The following is a 17,179-nucleotide window of genomic DNA, read 5'->3' on the forward strand; positions in this document are numbered from 1 at the left end:
TTTCGTGTCACGCTGACTCCATGTTGAAGGACCAAGTTAACCAAAAGAATAAGTTAATGATCAGGGTCGTCATAGGGAATTTGGGACCATGTGCTATTTATACAAATCAAACTCAGATCAAAGTTATATGCACAAATTAGTTAATTAAAAAAATACACTATTTATAGCATCGGCCTAAAGAATAAAAAAATTATTTTATTCAAAAATTGACATTTTAGTCCAAAAAATTCACTCTTGCAGTTGTGCTTTCTACATAAAATTAAAAATAAAAAATAAAATAAATAAATAAATAAAAATCACAAATCCACACTTCAATCTTCAACAAGAGAAAAAGGAGAGCTTAAACTTTCTTCAACAAAACCAAATAACACGTACAAATTAAAATACGCTAAATAACAAGTAAATAAGATTTAGTGAAGAATTATTCAAAACTAGGAATAGCAATGGGGCGGGTCGGATGCGGAGGATGGTACCTCCACACCCATACCCGCCTAAAAATCTTATACCCATCCTTGTCCCCACCACCCATGGCGGGTACAATATTCACATCCATACCCGCCCCGTCGAGTACAAGTTAATATCCATCCCCGCCCCACCATCCATCTGGATATCCATACCCGCCCCATACCCGCTACCATAATGACATTATATGACAATAATATGAAGAATTATCATTTCTAATAAACCTCTTTTTTCATCCACTTGGCGAAATTCATATACGACGTTAATGTTATTAATAAAATATTTTATGCTTATTATTATATTATTATAGTCTAGATTCTAAGCTCTTCCAAGCTTGTTTCAACCTTTACAAAAATTAGTATAAGGCGGGTATGAGGCAGGTGATGGGGCGGGGCGGGGCGGGTTTACTCTAAAATCCATACCCGCCCCACCACCCATGGCAGGTACAATTTTTATACCCATCCCCGCCCCATCACCCGCCAAACCTCCCTCCATCCCCGCCTCACTGCCATCCCTATTCAAAACCGCTAAATACAGTACGAAGTATGAGGTAGTTAGAGTGTTTACTAGAGGGGAGTACAAAATTTTACCTACACCCCTATGTAGGTAGCTCTGCCTGCACCCCTTTTCCATCATAATGACATCATCTTTTAATTAATCGGGTTTTGAATCACATATAAAATGTTCATTTATATACATATAAATGTTCAATTTTGTATCATTAAATGTTCAATCTTGTTAATACGACGTGTTATATTCAAATTAGTATTATTTTTTTCCATTTTTATTTTTAGACAGTTTTTCTATTGATTTGTCTTATTATTTAGTTAAATTAATAGGCTTAGTTTGAAAAAATATCTTTCAAGGTAGAAAAAAATAAATTCAATTACAATTATAATATCATTTTAAATTAATACATACTCATTGTTTCTTAAGCATAAAAAGGAAATCTCTTAAGTTTTCAAATGTACAAATGCTTAATTTTATTAACAATAAAAAAAATTGCAAATCTTAATAAACTTCAAAAATATACATATCATATATATGTGCCTTACAAAACGATTATTGTCTTTTAATTTAATACATTTGGTATAAATAAAGAGTATATAGGATCATTGTCCTTGTCATACGGTCGTACCCCTTCTACTCTTATGATGTTTATTCATTTTCCTTTATACATATCTTTTTCTTAATATATACATAATCATTTTCAACTTTTTTTTTTACTTCATTATCCTGTGTAATGAGAGATCAAAATATTTTAAAGGAAAGTGTTAGTAACAATCATAATACACTACAAACAAAACAAAATAATTAAATAAACATTTACAAAACAAATTTGAACACATTACCATAAAATGAACATAGTGCAATATGAGAATGAACAAGTAGTAAAATCTATATGAACATCTTTCAACATATAAATGAACATATACCAAAAGTCAAATGAACATCTTCAATACGAGAATGAACAAATATAAAAATTTATTTGAGCATTTTTTTGATATAATAACAAACAAGTATTAAAAATTGAAATAGATATCTTTTAATATGAGAATGAGCCAATATAAACTAAATGAATATGTTTAGATATAAAAATAAATATTGTATTAGATTGCAAATGAATATATTTCAATATGAGAATGAACATGTACTGCAAAGGGAATGAAAATGTATCAAATTTAAATGAGCATAAGTTAAATTTTTTTTTTCTTAGATTTTTATTAACTAATTGTTACATATACTTCATGATCATTATTAAAAACGAACATTTAGTTATCTTAAATTGAACATCGAATATATATTGAATATAAACAGATTTTATTTTATTTATTTGTGCACTTATGTACACTAACATGTGTGAATTAGTCTTAAATAAATTTAATATATAGGGCATTGCATATAATTTACAAATGAGAATTATATAAATATGTAAATTTGATGAAGATGACAATAATATGAACATTTATCAGAAATCTAATGCTCGTTGATTGATATGCGAATGACCATTTACTAATACGTTAATGGGCATCTATCAAAACGAAATTGAACATTTTTCAAAAAATATTTTTCACAGTAAACTAAATTTACATCTCAAAAATCTGACGAAATAGATCAAACTATCCAGAAAATTGGGACAGTTAACCCCTCTGTTTTCAATTTTTTATGTCTAATAATTTTATAATATAACAACACACCATAAACTAATTCAACACAAGAGTACATTAAACATTGATATAATTCAACCAATATATTAAGATTTCCTGCTAAGATTTGACAATTAATTTGGGGAAAAATTAAAGTAATCAAATCATCATTTAAAAATTATATCAAATTGTTGAAATGAATAAAAGAGATAAAAGTTAATACCTTATGAATGAATTTACGTAAACAATAAAGCTCCGGTAAGAGGTGACATGAATAGATGATGATTAAACTTCTATGATGGAAAATATGAAGGTTTTTAGAGAGTAAAAATTGAATATCAAGGTTTTTGGAGAGAGAAAATGGAGATGGTGAAATTTTTTGGAGAGAGAAAATGAAGGATGAATATGTTTAGAGAGAGAAACCATAGAATCAAGCTTTAATTTTTAGAAGATAACAATTGTGATTTTTTTTTTTTTTTTGAAGACTTTATTTGGGAGAGAGGTAAATGGATGGGGGTGTAGGTATATTTTACCTACAGTATTAATAATATGGAGGGGAGAAAGATAAATTAATCAATAAATGGGCTTATCCTATGTTAATTATAATAAATGACAGTCTTGCTGATTAGAAGAGAAAGAAGATGACTTATTGAAATTTTCGAGGATATAATATGCATTCACGATACCTAGTGAGAGAGAAGTCGATTAGCTTTAATAAATGAGTAAATGACAGCTTTGCTCAGTTTTTGTCTCAATTGGGTTTTGATTAAAGTAAATTTCGGATTTTTAGGCCCTCAAAAATGTGGGATCTTCGCACACCCTCTTTAACGGACCTGCTAATGGTTGAAGTCTAAAAATATATTTTATACTCTATCAATCATAACTTTAAAAGTGACCACCTTTGTATCATCAACTCAATTAAATAACAATACGGAGTATCATTCATTATTTTAGAGAGACAAATTGGTTTAGAGAGGCAAATTAAGCAGCATACTTCATTCACAGTAAACTGTGGCTACATCTCACCAACCACGCATTTATTTTGTTTTGTTTTTTGTTTTCTTGCATCATTGTGATGTACTCTTTCTTAACATTCGAATTATATATTTGCCTTATCTTCATAAAGCAACTAAATATACGTTTTATTATCGTCATGGGTGGACTGCTAACAAGATTATATTCCTAAGTTTTGGATTATATTTCAATAATATATGCCCACGTCTCCATCAAATTACTCCATGAATACATGCCTTTAATTAAAAATGGGTACATTGTAATAAGACGTTACTTTTAATTGAAATTAAGTAATAGTATAATTATTTAAAGAGGAAATGAGCTGCCCAAAGGCCAAAAGCCCAAAACCATACCATGCAACTGCACGACCTTTTTTCCACACACAACGTTAATAACTACTATTGTACTACTTAGTTGTTTTCTTCTTTGTTAAATCTCAAAATTCTTGTGTTTTACCTAGTGGAACTTATTCATTCAACGGATGCATCATCATATTTATATGACCATATGCTTGCATTTCATCACCAAAATAGTTTTATTGTAATTATTTAATTTATCTGCAATAATCAACATCAAAAATAAATAAAATAAGGAATATATGATACCTTGCCTATTCAAATTCGTTCTTTTTTTAAAACAAATAGTTTATGTTTTTGTTGTCACTTTTTTTGTGTGCTGATTTTGTAACTCGAATCCGAACCATAATCAATTGTAGCCCCATACAAATGGAGACCAAATTAAACGCAAATAAAACCTTGTCTTTCGAAGGAGTTCGAAAAACCTTGTCTTTCGAAGGAGATAAAAAAAAACCTTGTCTATCGAAGGAGATAAACCCTTTCTTTCAAGGAGAAATTATTATAACCTGAGAAACAAAAAGCTTAAAAGAAATAAAGATTAGGACTTTTCACCGGTGAAATCCAATGTAAGCCCCTTTAAAATTAACAATGGAGGCTAGAGTTTAGGAAAGAGAAGCGAGAAAAGAGAGGTGGATTGCTAAACATCGCCCGCAAATCTCCACATAAAGCCCACAAAATTAGAGTGAAATGACACTTTTGCCCTCAAAGTAAAAAACACAATTTCTTCTCTCTATTCTCTACTTCCACTTTCTCTCTCTAAAAAACTTTCCGAGCGATGTCGAGGCGGCCCGGCAAGGAAGTGGCGGCACCGGCGGCGGGTGGACAGCGGTTTTCCGGCGAGAAGGTATTTTTTATTAATTTTGTTTTTAAAAAATAAAAAAAAAAAGTTCGGAGGCGGTGGCGGCGCCAAGGCCAGACGCCACCACCACGGCGGAGGCGCCTAGGCCAGACGCCGTGACGGTGGCGGCGGCGCCTAGCCCAGACGCCACCACCACGGCACCAGCGTCTGGCCAATGCGCCGCCGCCGTGGTAGTGGCGTCTGGGCTAGGCGCCGCCGCCACCGTCACGGCGTCTGGGCTAGGCGCCTCGTTATATATTTTTTTTTTTTAATTTTTTTTTGGTTTTAAATTTGAAATTTTATTTTCGAAAATAATTTTTTTTTTTTGTTTTTTTTTTAAATTTGTTTTTCTTTTTTTTAATTTTAAATTTTATGTTTCTGATTTTTTTTTTATTTTGTTTTAAATTTTGTTGCTTTTTTTTAAATAAAATTTATGTTCCTCTTTTTTTTTTTTTTTTTAATTTTTAATTTTATGTTCTTGTTTATTGTTTTTGTTTTTTTTTTTTTGAATTTGTTTTTTTACTTAAAAAAAATTTTATGTTCCCTTTTTTTTTTATAAATTTTTTTTAAAATTTTGATGTTCTTCTTTTTTTAAGTTTTTATAATTTTATATTTTTTAAGTTTTGTGAGTTTTTTGTTTTGGTTTAAAAGATGTATTAAAAAAACTTTATTAAAAAAATTTAATTCAAAAAAAAATTAAAACAAAATTAAACAAACGCAAACAAAAATCCATAAAAAAAACATAATTATAAAAAACAAATCAAAAAAAAAACAAAAACAAACAAATAAACAAAAAAAAAAATTCAAAACAAAAAAAAAGAAAAAAAAAAGAGAAATTAAATTAAAAAAAAAAAAATTTTAAAGCAGCCCATAGTGGCGCCTGGCCAGGACGCCGGAGCCACGGTGGGGGCGCCTGGCTAGGACGCCGCCGCCATGGTGGCGGCGTCCTGGCCAGGCGCCCCGGCCGTGGCTCCGGCGTCCTGGCCACGCGCCACTCCCATGGGTGAGGCTTCCCCACCAGGCGCCTATGCCACGGTGGCGGCGTCCTGGCTAGGCGCCACAACCACGGCATGGCCTTCTCGGCTAGGCGCCAGCCACCATTTCGTCCTTACGATACGTTACGAACCTCGTTTTCCGGCGACGATGGCGACTCTCCGGTGCATATCGCCGCCGACGACGTCTCTTCGGTGATCCACATTTTTTTAGTGCGAAAAATTTGTTTTCGGTTAAAATTATAAAAAGGGCAAATTTGTCAAAAAATTATAAAATGCGGGCTTTATGTAGTAATTTGTGGGCGATGTTTAACAAATCCCAAAGAGAGAGGAGGCTAGGGTTGTTGTCACTTTTTAAAATCAACATGATTATCATAGGTGTGACCAATTTTAAAATTTATCATTTAATATTATTATCATATACATCATTTTATGTTACTTCTAATACAATACTTTCAAAATAACCGAGATAAAAATTTAATGTCATAAACCAATACTTCGTATCTTACATTATTCTTAATTTTACTATGCCTTTGTCCTCTTCAAATTATTTAGAGAAGCTTTTTCGTGAGACCGAACTCACCGTGAGTTCAATATATCTGACAATAATATTTTAATATATGACATTAATAATCTAATATCTGACATTAATAATCAAATAATCTAATGTCAGATATTAAATTATTGGAAAAATAGAAACTAATAATCCCACCTTTGCCGATCTGCTTAAAACAATCCTACCTTTTCGAAATCTGGAAACAATCTCACCTTTAACTCCCATATTCTCAAAATAAGCCTTTTGACCTACAACCTGATAAACAGGTTAATTTTTATTTATTTTAACTCTCTTCTTCAAGCTTAAGTCTCCCTTCTCCAAGCTCCTTCCATGGCCACCACCGCACAAGCCTCCCCCGACCACCTTGAAATCCCTTAACCCCTGAATCCGACCACCCCTTACCCGAAAACCCCCTAACCCCTAAATTCGACCACCCCTTACCCGAAATCCGACCACCGCAGTCACACCAAAACCCCTCCCCCCCCCCAAAAAAACCCCTTGATATGAGCCCTTTTTATCAAATTTAATTGTTTTTTTTCTTGGATTTTATTTTATTAATTAATCTAATGCTTTTAACTTGACTCAATTCTTCATAATTCTTGCATTTTTTTTTTTTTTTTGGAGATGTTGAACAGGAGCAGACTTCAACATTTGGTGCGATTTCAAGACTAGAAGATGGAAAATGCATGAAATTTGAACATTACTAAAAAAAAAAAAAAATTGATTTTGTAAGGTGAATAAAAGTGAATTGAATTTGATGAGTATGAATAAGATTATTTCATCCTGGGTTCAATTTGGTTTGTGATTATCGAACTCGATATTGAATTTCATGCTTTAGTACAGTGTTCAGTTCTGATAATTGATTATAATGTTCGCCGGCGTGGGGCCGTTGTTCGCCTGGGAGGGGGGGTTGTTGTTCGCGAGGTGGGTGATGTTGGGTGGTTGGGATTCAGGGAGAAGGAGGCTGATTCTTTTTTGAAAAAAATATATATTTTTGCTTTGTTTTTTTTTTAATTAAAAAAATTAAAATTGGACCAATTAGAAGGTGCCACGTGGCAAGTCACCTTCTAAAACAAGTTATCAATTTCACAAACCGGTAAAAGGCCAATTGGGAATATGGGGGTTAAAGGTGAGATTGTTTTCAAATTTCGAAAAGGTGAGATTATTTTGAGCAGAAATGACAAATGTGGGATTATTAGTTTCCATTTTTCCTAGATTATTAATGTCAAATATTAGATTATTAATGTCAGATATTAGAATATTAATTTCATATATTAGAATATTATTGTCAAATATTATATTATCATGGTTAGATATATTAGACTCACCGTGACTTCAACTCGCCCAATTTTTTCCGAATTGTTTAAGGTGTTTTGATTTGAATTTTTTAAGTTCTAGTATGACTTGGCCTGGTTTGATTTGTTATATCGTCTAGCTAGATTTGAATAATCTTGGCCGCCTAATTTGGTCAACTTTTGTTTGATTTTTTAACTTTGACTAGACTAATTATCTTTATAATATTGTTGTCTTATTTGATCTAATATGATTTAAACAAGAATAGGGTGAAGAATATAAACTATGTCATACTACTTTTTGTTTTATGATAATTTTACCATAATTTACATTTCCAATCCTATTAATGCAATTACTTTGATCACAAGAAATATAGGAAAGGATCTTGAATCATCCCTTAGGAGTTAGAGCTAGCTTGAGGGGGGCTCCACCGCCCAAGTTAGTCGGGCAACAAGCTTCTTAATTATTGGCTTGTTATGTTTTTGTGTTACTAAAAAAGTAAAGCGGTGTGGCTTGTTTTCTTTGTCATTGATATTAGCTAGTAATACGTACTACGTAGTATAGTGTAACTTTCAATCAAGTAAATTAATTGATTTTAAAGAAAAAATACAAAAGCAAACCATGCATAAAGATAATAATTTTATTAATAAAATAAGTTTGAATCTCTAAAATTCAATCTTGATCAATAAAAATAAGTTTTAATTAGTAAGGGTAATTTAAACTTGTTTCATATGAAGTATTAAGGTAAAAAGAATAAAACTTAACTATGGGAAAAAAATTGTTGAGAATAGTCTTATATTTCCTCCATTCTAGTAATATTACAACAATTAAACTTTTGCACTATTCATCATGCTTGTTTGACCACAAATTATGATTTATACGTAAAATAAAATATAGTCATGTGGGGTCTTGTTAGATTCGTCTCGTAAAATATTTTCACAATATCAACTTTTTACAATTTTTACTCTTATATAATTATATATATTTAACATATAAAATGTGTTTTGAGATGCGTAATTTCATCCTTGTTGCAATATTTGTGGAACAGAGGAAGTATAGTATTAATATGGGAAGCATTATTGATATATTTAGGATAAGATCAATAAATTAAAATACAAAATATCTACTTAGCTTAAAGATGAGATCCTAATTAAACTCCAATTAAACTCCAACAATAATGCATAATGAAAATGATTTGAAACCTATGTTGCAATTTGCAAGCCACCATATTGACACGCTATGTTGACAACATTGCATAAAAATACTATATGTGCTAAAATCTTCAACCAAACATAGCTAAGTATTGAAAAAAAAAAAATCAAAATTATTACTACCTCCGTTACATATTAGTTGCAACTTTGGCTATTATTTGTGAGAGGTAAAATATTTCAAAATTGCAACTAATATGTAACGGAGGTAGTAATTACAACTAACGCTTAAGTTACAAAGGATTTTAAATCCCAAAAGTTACAAAATAGCATGACTTATGAATTAGACTAATCATGGAAGTTTTCATAATCTGATAAGTTACCATATTATATTTGATAGCAATTGCATGATCAAATAGTTATTGATACAAGCATCCAAGATTACCTCCTTTGTACCATTCCTAGGAGATTGTTCTTGACACATTGCAAAAAACACAAGCTTTCTTCATCAAATGACGAATTATACTCCCGTCTTCAACCTTAATCTCTCTACTTTGCCTATTCCACAAGTGAATCGCGTAACTATCTCTTTCAATTTGATCAATCTTATCATCCAACCACTTCTGATGAAGTTCATCCATGGGCTTTCTAAATAAGTCACCAACCTTACCCCACTCCACAACGTAAAACGCAGATGGGGGCAAAACCGTAAATTTACTCGCACCGCCTTTTGTGCTACTATTGGTTACCCTCTCCACAACCCTTGAAACAAGGTAAGGACCATTATGCCCCCACTTATTCCCATCGAAAGTAAGTGCAAATTCCACAATAAACTTGATCAAAAGAGGGTGTTTCTTATCAAATATCATCAAAGCATTGTTCAATCTACTCCAATTTTTCGTCTTTGGATCAACGGTTTGTGCTCCGATCACATTCCTTAGAGTGTCTAATCTCTTTATAACTATGAAATCAGTGTCCATATACACTCCACCATACTTATAAAGCAGAGAAAGTCTAAGCAAATTCGAAAGATTTTGGCCTAATGAAATTTCTCCTGGCTTAACATTTCCTTTCTCCAATTGTTGATACCAAATGGCAGCCATTGTATTCTTGAATATGAACTTAAAATCCGGCGAAACCGCCATAACCTTGAAATTCAACCTTACAAAGGGTTCTAAAATTTGTGATCCTCTGTTTGAGTCCATAGAATTTGACACTATGATCAAACAAGCATTTGGGTGAAACTTGAAGAGGCTCTCAATGGTGAACTTTTCTCGGTCTCCAAACGACTTAATCGACGATATCCATGTCATAAATACCCGAAACTTGCAAGAATTCTCATCGAAAAACCGCCTCACTCGCCTCGAAAATGATCTCATTTCATGAAGAGGCTCTTGAGAAGGAGGTTTGATCACTTGTCTGACTCTTCGGATTGTTTTAGGACTTAAGTGGGTGAATTTAGGAGAATTATGGGAAGATTTGACGTGGGTTTTCGTCGAAAATTTAGGAAAACTCTCATCATTCATTGCAAAATTAGCTCTTGATGAGGATAATTGAGAAATGGGCATATTTTTCTCTGTTTCTTTAACATTTTCCATGGAAAAAATTGGGATAAAATAGAATATAGTGAAGGAATTATACCCAAGAATTAAAAGAAGAACGATGGCGAAAATCGACGTAGGGAAGCAAAGATTAATTGGTTTTTTAGGAAGATTTTTAGAAAAAAGAGATTGAAGTTTAGAGAAATCATCATTCCTAGTAATATGAGTAGGTGGTTTATCCATGGTATTTGTGCGTTATTTTTTTCAAGTTTGGTTTAATAAAAATAAATGGGTGTTTAAAAGATTTATTAAGAGAATTAGAAGGGTGTAAAAATGATGATTTAGTGTATTTCATAAGTAGGCGCGCAAAAGATGTTAATAGTAAGTGTGAAATTAAAGAATTGGATTAGGATTAAGCTAACTTAGAAACTATGAGACGCAAGGTTCATGCCATATTTTATATTTGGAAATATTCTATCATAATCAAAATAATTTAAGAAATTATTTTGTGAGGGATATGAAAATTTATTACTATCTTATATCAAAGTTGACTTAATACGATTAATTCAATTAATCGTGATCTTGACTTGTCTATTATTTTAATGACCATATAATATCATTTCAACAATAATAAGGTATCACTATCAACTAATTAAGCATAGGTGGCTTCATAATTCAATTTGTTATGACATAGGAGAATTTTCATTCAGGTGGTTTGATCTATGATTTGTACAATAGTATATTGCAATAATTACATGAGGTATATTGAAAAATCGTCGTAAGGAAGTACTATGTATGTCCTTATTACCGATCAAATTTAAGTATATTCGTTTTTTGCCCTTTTTAGTTGAAGGGATTTGGTTAGAAAAGAAAGAAATGGAAAAGATTTTAATATGTTCTCATGTTTGATTTGATAAATGGCACTGAGAATTCACATGAAAAGAAGGGAAATGGAAGGAAAACTCTTTACAAATTTTACCAAACATTTTCTCCCAAATTGGAGATTGGAAAGAGAAAAAAGGTTGTATATCAAATGTCCCTTATTTCCCCTTGATTAACCAAATATTAAACAAACATTAAAAAATAAATGTCTCTTCCTTTCTTTTCCCCAACCTCTCTTCCTTTCTTTTCTTTTCCTTTACTAATATTAAACCAAATAAAACCTTGTCATATTTTTATGTCTAATATGTGTTTCATGGCACACATATTAAACTACTTCTTCTCCTTTTTTTTTTTTTTTTTATTTTTTTATTTTTTTATGTCTAATATGTGTTTCATGGCACAAATATTGAACTTTTTTTTTTTACAACAGCAAAACAGACAAAGAAAGTTAAAAAGAGCTACAGAAAGTAATTAAACCAATCCTACAAAAGTTAGCTATCCGATGAGCACCGTGCACTTGCTCCCATTGTACCTTGAGAATGTTACAAAACTCCAGTTGACGTCCTAGTCTTCTTATTTCTGTAATAGTTCAGTGTAAATTGACGTCCCTTTGATTGTTCTGACACAAAATTGAAATAAGATTTCAGAGTCTGAAAAGATTTGCAACTTAACAAAATTCCTTTGTATGCCCCATTTAATAGCTTCCAACACAGCTAAGGCCTCCGCATGTAAAGCCGACACCTCTACACCATGGTTCCCCCCACCCTCCAATTCCACACTATTATCCATAGTAACCGTCCAGCCTATACCATAACAACCCCTCCGCTTGTCCCACAATCCATCCACTCGAAGTAAGCAGCTTTGACTCCCTATCAAGTGATTAAAAAACTGCTTATTGAGACCTAGCCATACTTGGTTAAAACCAGGTGGAATGGCTACTTGTGTTCTCGTATTATCATCATTAATCCGTAGCGTTCCCAACCGTCGTAGATCTGGCTTATTAAATTCTTCTATAGAATACAACGCAACATCGATGTTTAAATAAAGCTCCCTGAGGTACCCATCGGAATACACGTTGACATCTATTCACCCATAATCCCCATAAGGTTGCAACAAAGGTACGCAAATTCGCACTATCAACACCATCCTGACCATAAAAAGAAGGATACATTTTTGGATCCACTCTTCAAAGGTAGTAGATCCACTATTTTCATAGCAAATATGAACTGAAAAATGATTCCACGCAACTTAGCCAACGAACATGTAACAAAAAGGTGTTTGGCATCCTCCACCTCAGTTCCACAATAATCACATAGCCCATCAACCTGCAAGGAACGAATTAAAAGATTTGATTGTACCGCAATCCTTTCTTTACTAGCTTCCATAAAAAATACGCAACTTTGGGGTAATTTTCAAATGCCAAATCCTTTTATAAAAATCATAAGTTTCTTTCCTATGTAAAGGTTCATCCTCCTTCATCAAATTTGTAAGGTAAGCATAACCTGATTTCGAGGTATACACCCCTGACTTTGTTCGTGGTCAGTATAAAAAATCAGCTTCCTCCTTCATCAGATGCCAAATCCTTTTTATAAAAATCATAAGTTTCCTTCCTATGTAAAGGCTCATCCTCCTTCATCAAATTTGTAAGGTAAGCATAACCTGATTTCGAGGTATACACCTGATTAGGGGATTTTTCCCAACCAATCACCATCTGACAAGTGGACCAATCAGGTTCTGCCATGTGTCCTTCACATGGGCTAATAGGAGCCTGCCACGTGTCAAGCAGTGATCCGTCCACCATGGACCAATTACGACACGACACGTGTCCACCCCATGACACATGGGATAACCGGCCACCAAGGCCCAATCCATGTGTAAGGCCCAGTCAGCTCTAGGTTTAACCTAAACCTAGAAATTGGCACGCTTCCCAAGGTTATAAATACCTTCATTAATCCTCATTAAAGGGGATTAAGCACATTAAACACTCTCACCTAGAGAGACTCATTTACCTTTTTCCGCATTAATTACTCCCTAAACAAGTATTAACTTGACCGTTGGAGGCGGAACTCCAATCACTCGGAGTCTCCGTTTGTTTTGCAGGTACAGGCGTCCGTTTCCAGTCTCGGAATTGTAATTCTCCCGCAGGACATCAAAAAACCCTGAAACAACACCCCTGACTTTGTTTGTGGCCAGTATAAAAAATCAGCTTCCTCCTTCATCAGATGCCAAATCCTTTTATAAAATTAATAAGTTTACTTCCTATGTAAAGGCTCATCCTCCTTCATCAAATTTGTAAGGTAAGCATAACCTGATTTCGAGGTATACACCCCTGACTTTGTTCGTGGCCAGTGTAAAAAATCAGCTTCCTCCTTCATCAGATGCCAGATCCTTTTATAAAATTAATAAGTTTCCTTCCTATGTAAAGGCTCATCCTCCTTCATCAAATTTGTAAGGTAAGCATAACCGGATTTCGTGGTATATATCCCTGACTTTGTTCGTGGCCAGTATAAAAAATCAGCTTCCTCCTTCATCAGATGCCAAATCCTTTTATAAAATTATAAGTTTCCTTCCTATGTAAAGGCTCATCCTCCTTCATCAAATTTGTCAGGTAAGCATAACCTGATTTCGAGATATACACCCCTGACTTTGTTCGTGGCCAGTATAAAAAATCAGCTTCCTCCTGCACAGGAGTTCCATCCTTAGAATTTTTGCCGCACTTTCCCACTCAAAACTTGCTCGTATAGCATCCACCTTCCAAGTCCTCGTATGCAGATCAATAAAATCCTTAATTATCCAAGTTCTACTATGCCTCAAAAGTTGGTTCGATCTGACAACCGGAACCTCAGCTTGCATCCACTTCTCACTTGTTGCAAATCAATCGACACCCCCTAGTGATTACCAAACACCAGTACCAGAGAGATCCGAAGTAAATCCTTATAAACTTGAGCTTTTTTAGGGCTCACAGAAGGGCTAAACTTCACAAAAGATTTGGAAAAATTGACCCTCTGGCCCGAAGCCGATCCAAACCTATCCAAAATGTCCGCCACCAAAGAGCATGAATCCTCATCAACTTTGAAAAAGAACATAGCATCATCTGCAAAAAATAGATGTTATATAGAAGGTGCGCGCCGTGAAATTTTGACACCTTTGAATAATTTGAGATCCTCCACTAAAGAGAGCATACGGGACAAAACATCCACACAGAAAAGGAAAAGGTACGGAGATAGGGGATCTCCTTGCCTCAAGCCACAATGTGGAGAAAAGGCCTCCGACACCTTTCCATTAACCAGAGCCTTATAGGATACCGTACTGATACATTGTGAAATCCATTGGATCCATTTAGGCGTAAAACCATACGCCCTAAGAGTCTTCAATAGGAATAACCAATCCACTCTATCATAAGCTTTAGACATATCAACTTTGACTGCCGTCAATTCTGTTACCTTTCATCTGGAATTGATAAAGTGCATAAGTTCCTGCAACAGAAAAATATTATCCTCCATATGCCTGCCCGGGATAAATGCATGCTGGAAATCCAAGATCAACTCCGACAAAATTGTTTTAAGACAATTAACTAGGCATTTTGCAATGCATTTATACACCGTATTACACAAACTGATTGGTCTAAACTGTGAAAGCAATTCCGGTGCATCAATTTTTGGGAACAAAACCAATAAAGTAGCATTAAGCTCCTTTAACAAAAATCCATTATCAAAGAAATGTTGAATACTCTGGAAAACTGTGTCCTTCACTACCATCCAGTGAGAATGAAAAAATTCTGCTATAAACCCATCAGGCCCCGGGGCTTTCGAAGGTGCTATCCTAAACCTGTTGTAAAGTAAAGGGTTTCTCCATATCCTCCAGGGCTAGAGATAGAGATTGTTGGGAAATTCATGAATTTCCCGTAGTAAAAGGTCAATATTCTCCCCATGTACAGGAGACAAAGAAGAAGCATAAACATCTTTCAATAAGTTAATAATAAGATCGGAAACCTGTTGTTGTCCCTCCACCCAATCCCCATCATCATTTTTGAGAGTAACAATTTCACAACGTTTCTTCCGAACTTTAACTCTATTGAACATTCTCCTCGTTGGCATATCACCCTCCTTGATCCAGCTACACTTCAAACGTTGTCGCCAATATTGAAATTCCAAGTGACATTCGGAATGAAAAAATTCATGGCAATACTCCGACCTTTAGCCCATTCTTTTTTAATAATCCGACCTTTCGATTATTATTTAATAATCCGACTTTTGGGGGTCTTTAATTTTTATTGGTCCCATTTGACCAGAAACCGGTTGAAGAGGTAATTTTTTTTTATTTTTTTTAAAATACACGTGTCATTACATAATTAGTCAAAAAAAAAAAACAAAAAAAAAAATAAAAAACACAAATAATTCAGCCACCACCATCCCCTGGCAGCCACTCCCCTGACAGCCCACCCCCACCCAAACCACCACCCCCACCACCAACCAGCCACCTACTCCCTTTTCCCCTCCCCTTGTAGCAACCCCACCACCGACTAAGCCACCAAAATCGTTGCCCCCATCCAGGTCAACCACGAAAACCACCCCATCCACAACCTTCCACCAGCTAGCCTACACTCATCGTCAACCACCACCACGAAAACCGCCTTACTCTAGAACCACCACCCAAACCCCAGAACCACCATCCCCCTGTGCCGGTTTGCCCCCTCCCCCACGCCGGTGACACGACCCACCCTCCCACCGCACTCCTTCAATTCCCTCCTTTATCGAACTCCCCATCATCGCATCTCCTTGAAATGGTCGAACTCCCTTAAAACCACCTCCATCACTCCCGAATACCTCCAAACACCCCTCCCCCACCATCAAAAACCCTAGCCGCTAGGGTTTCTAGGTGGGGGGAAGGGCGGCTGGAGGTTTATGGGCGTGGAGGAGGGGTTTATGTGGTGGCTGCGTGGGGGGATGGGAGGGGGTTACGGGGAAGGGGTGGCAATTTTGGCGGTGGGGAGAGGGAGGAAGTGGTTTTGTAGGTGGGGCTGAGAAGGGGAGTGGCTGCCAGGGGTAGGGCGTTGGTTTAATTATTTTTTTTTTTAATTTTTTTTTTTTGACCAATCACAGGCCGCCACGGGTCATGTAACCTGTTATAACAGGTTACATGACCGGTTGGGACCAATAAAAATTAAAGACCCCCAAAGGTCAGATTATTAAATAATAATCAAAAGGTCGGATTATTAAAAAAGAATAGGCTAAAGATCGGATTATTGCCATAAATTTTTTCTTCCGGAATTACCTCCCTTAAATTTTGAACAAACTCCGAATGTTTAAGGTAAATCTTATGAAAATTGGTATAATATGGAAAGGGAAAAACAATTCTAACGATAAGTAAAATTTTCTACCTACTATGTAGATTTGTTATACATGAAAAGATTCTCTTGTTATTTATTGTTACATTTCCATCAAGACAATATGTGGCTTTCTTAACATGTGCAAATAGACACATATTAGAAAATTCTTGTTCTTTAAATAAGAAATGTAATTGAAATAGCGAGGACATAATTTATTAACAATGTATTGTGAATTTGTGATCACACCTATAAAACATTTTATATTTAATTTCCCTCAAAAAAAAAAAAATATTGTTTCCATTTTATCTTATTAGTCCTAGCAATAATGAAAACAATAAAATACTTTTTTTTTAAAAAAATTATTTATTTTTTGTACGAGATAGTTTTTAGGGTTTTTTTTTTAATGGAATAGGGAGGAGTGATTTCATTAAATAATAATACAACGGCACTTACAATCATCCTTTAAAAGATCAAAATTCTCAATACAAGAATTAAACACCCCTAAACTAATGGCATCGCTTCTGAACTGTTCCTGAAAAATTTTAGATGTCTTTGCATCGTTCTTGACAGAGCTCCATTGATGTATAGTCGTAAAAATGATAAAACTTGATTGATCATCAA

General features: G+C 34.3%; 1 protein-coding gene and 1 long non-coding RNA gene across 2 annotated transcripts; both read right to left on the minus strand.

Annotated features, from left to right (window-relative positions):
- Positions 1-1,477: 1,477 nt before the first annotated feature.
- On the minus strand, positions 1,478-2,978 carry LOC110706722. The gene is made up of 2 exons (XR_002508388.1): positions 2,833-2,978; positions 1,478-1,698 (listed from the first exon to the last, which is right to left on the minus strand). It is a non-coding gene; the product is annotated as an uncharacterized LOC110706722 (long non-coding RNA).
- Positions 2,979-8,887: 5,909 nt separating this feature from the next.
- LOC110706872 (lactosylceramide 4-alpha-galactosyltransferase-like) lies at positions 8,888-10,719 on the minus strand. Its single transcript, XM_021884849.1, has one exon. The coding sequence runs from the start codon at positions 10,588-10,590 to the stop codon at positions 9,268-9,270; it is 1,323 nt and encodes a 440-aa protein (XP_021740541.1). The 5' UTR covers positions 10,591-10,719; the 3' UTR covers positions 8,888-9,267.
- Between the last annotated feature and the right edge of the window lie 6,460 nt (positions 10,720-17,179).

This window comes from Chenopodium quinoa, unplaced genomic scaffold, assembly GCF_001683475.1.
Source record: "Chenopodium quinoa cultivar QQ74 unplaced genomic scaffold, ASM168347v1, whole genome shotgun sequence".
In the NCBI taxonomy this organism is placed as follows: Eukaryota; Viridiplantae; Streptophyta; class Magnoliopsida; order Caryophyllales; family Amaranthaceae; genus Chenopodium; species Chenopodium quinoa.

Coding starts and splice junctions, on each gene's coding strand:
- LOC110706872 (XM_021884849.1), bottom strand. CDS start 10,590: ATGGATAAACCACCTACTCATATTACTAGGAATGATGATTTCTCTAAA.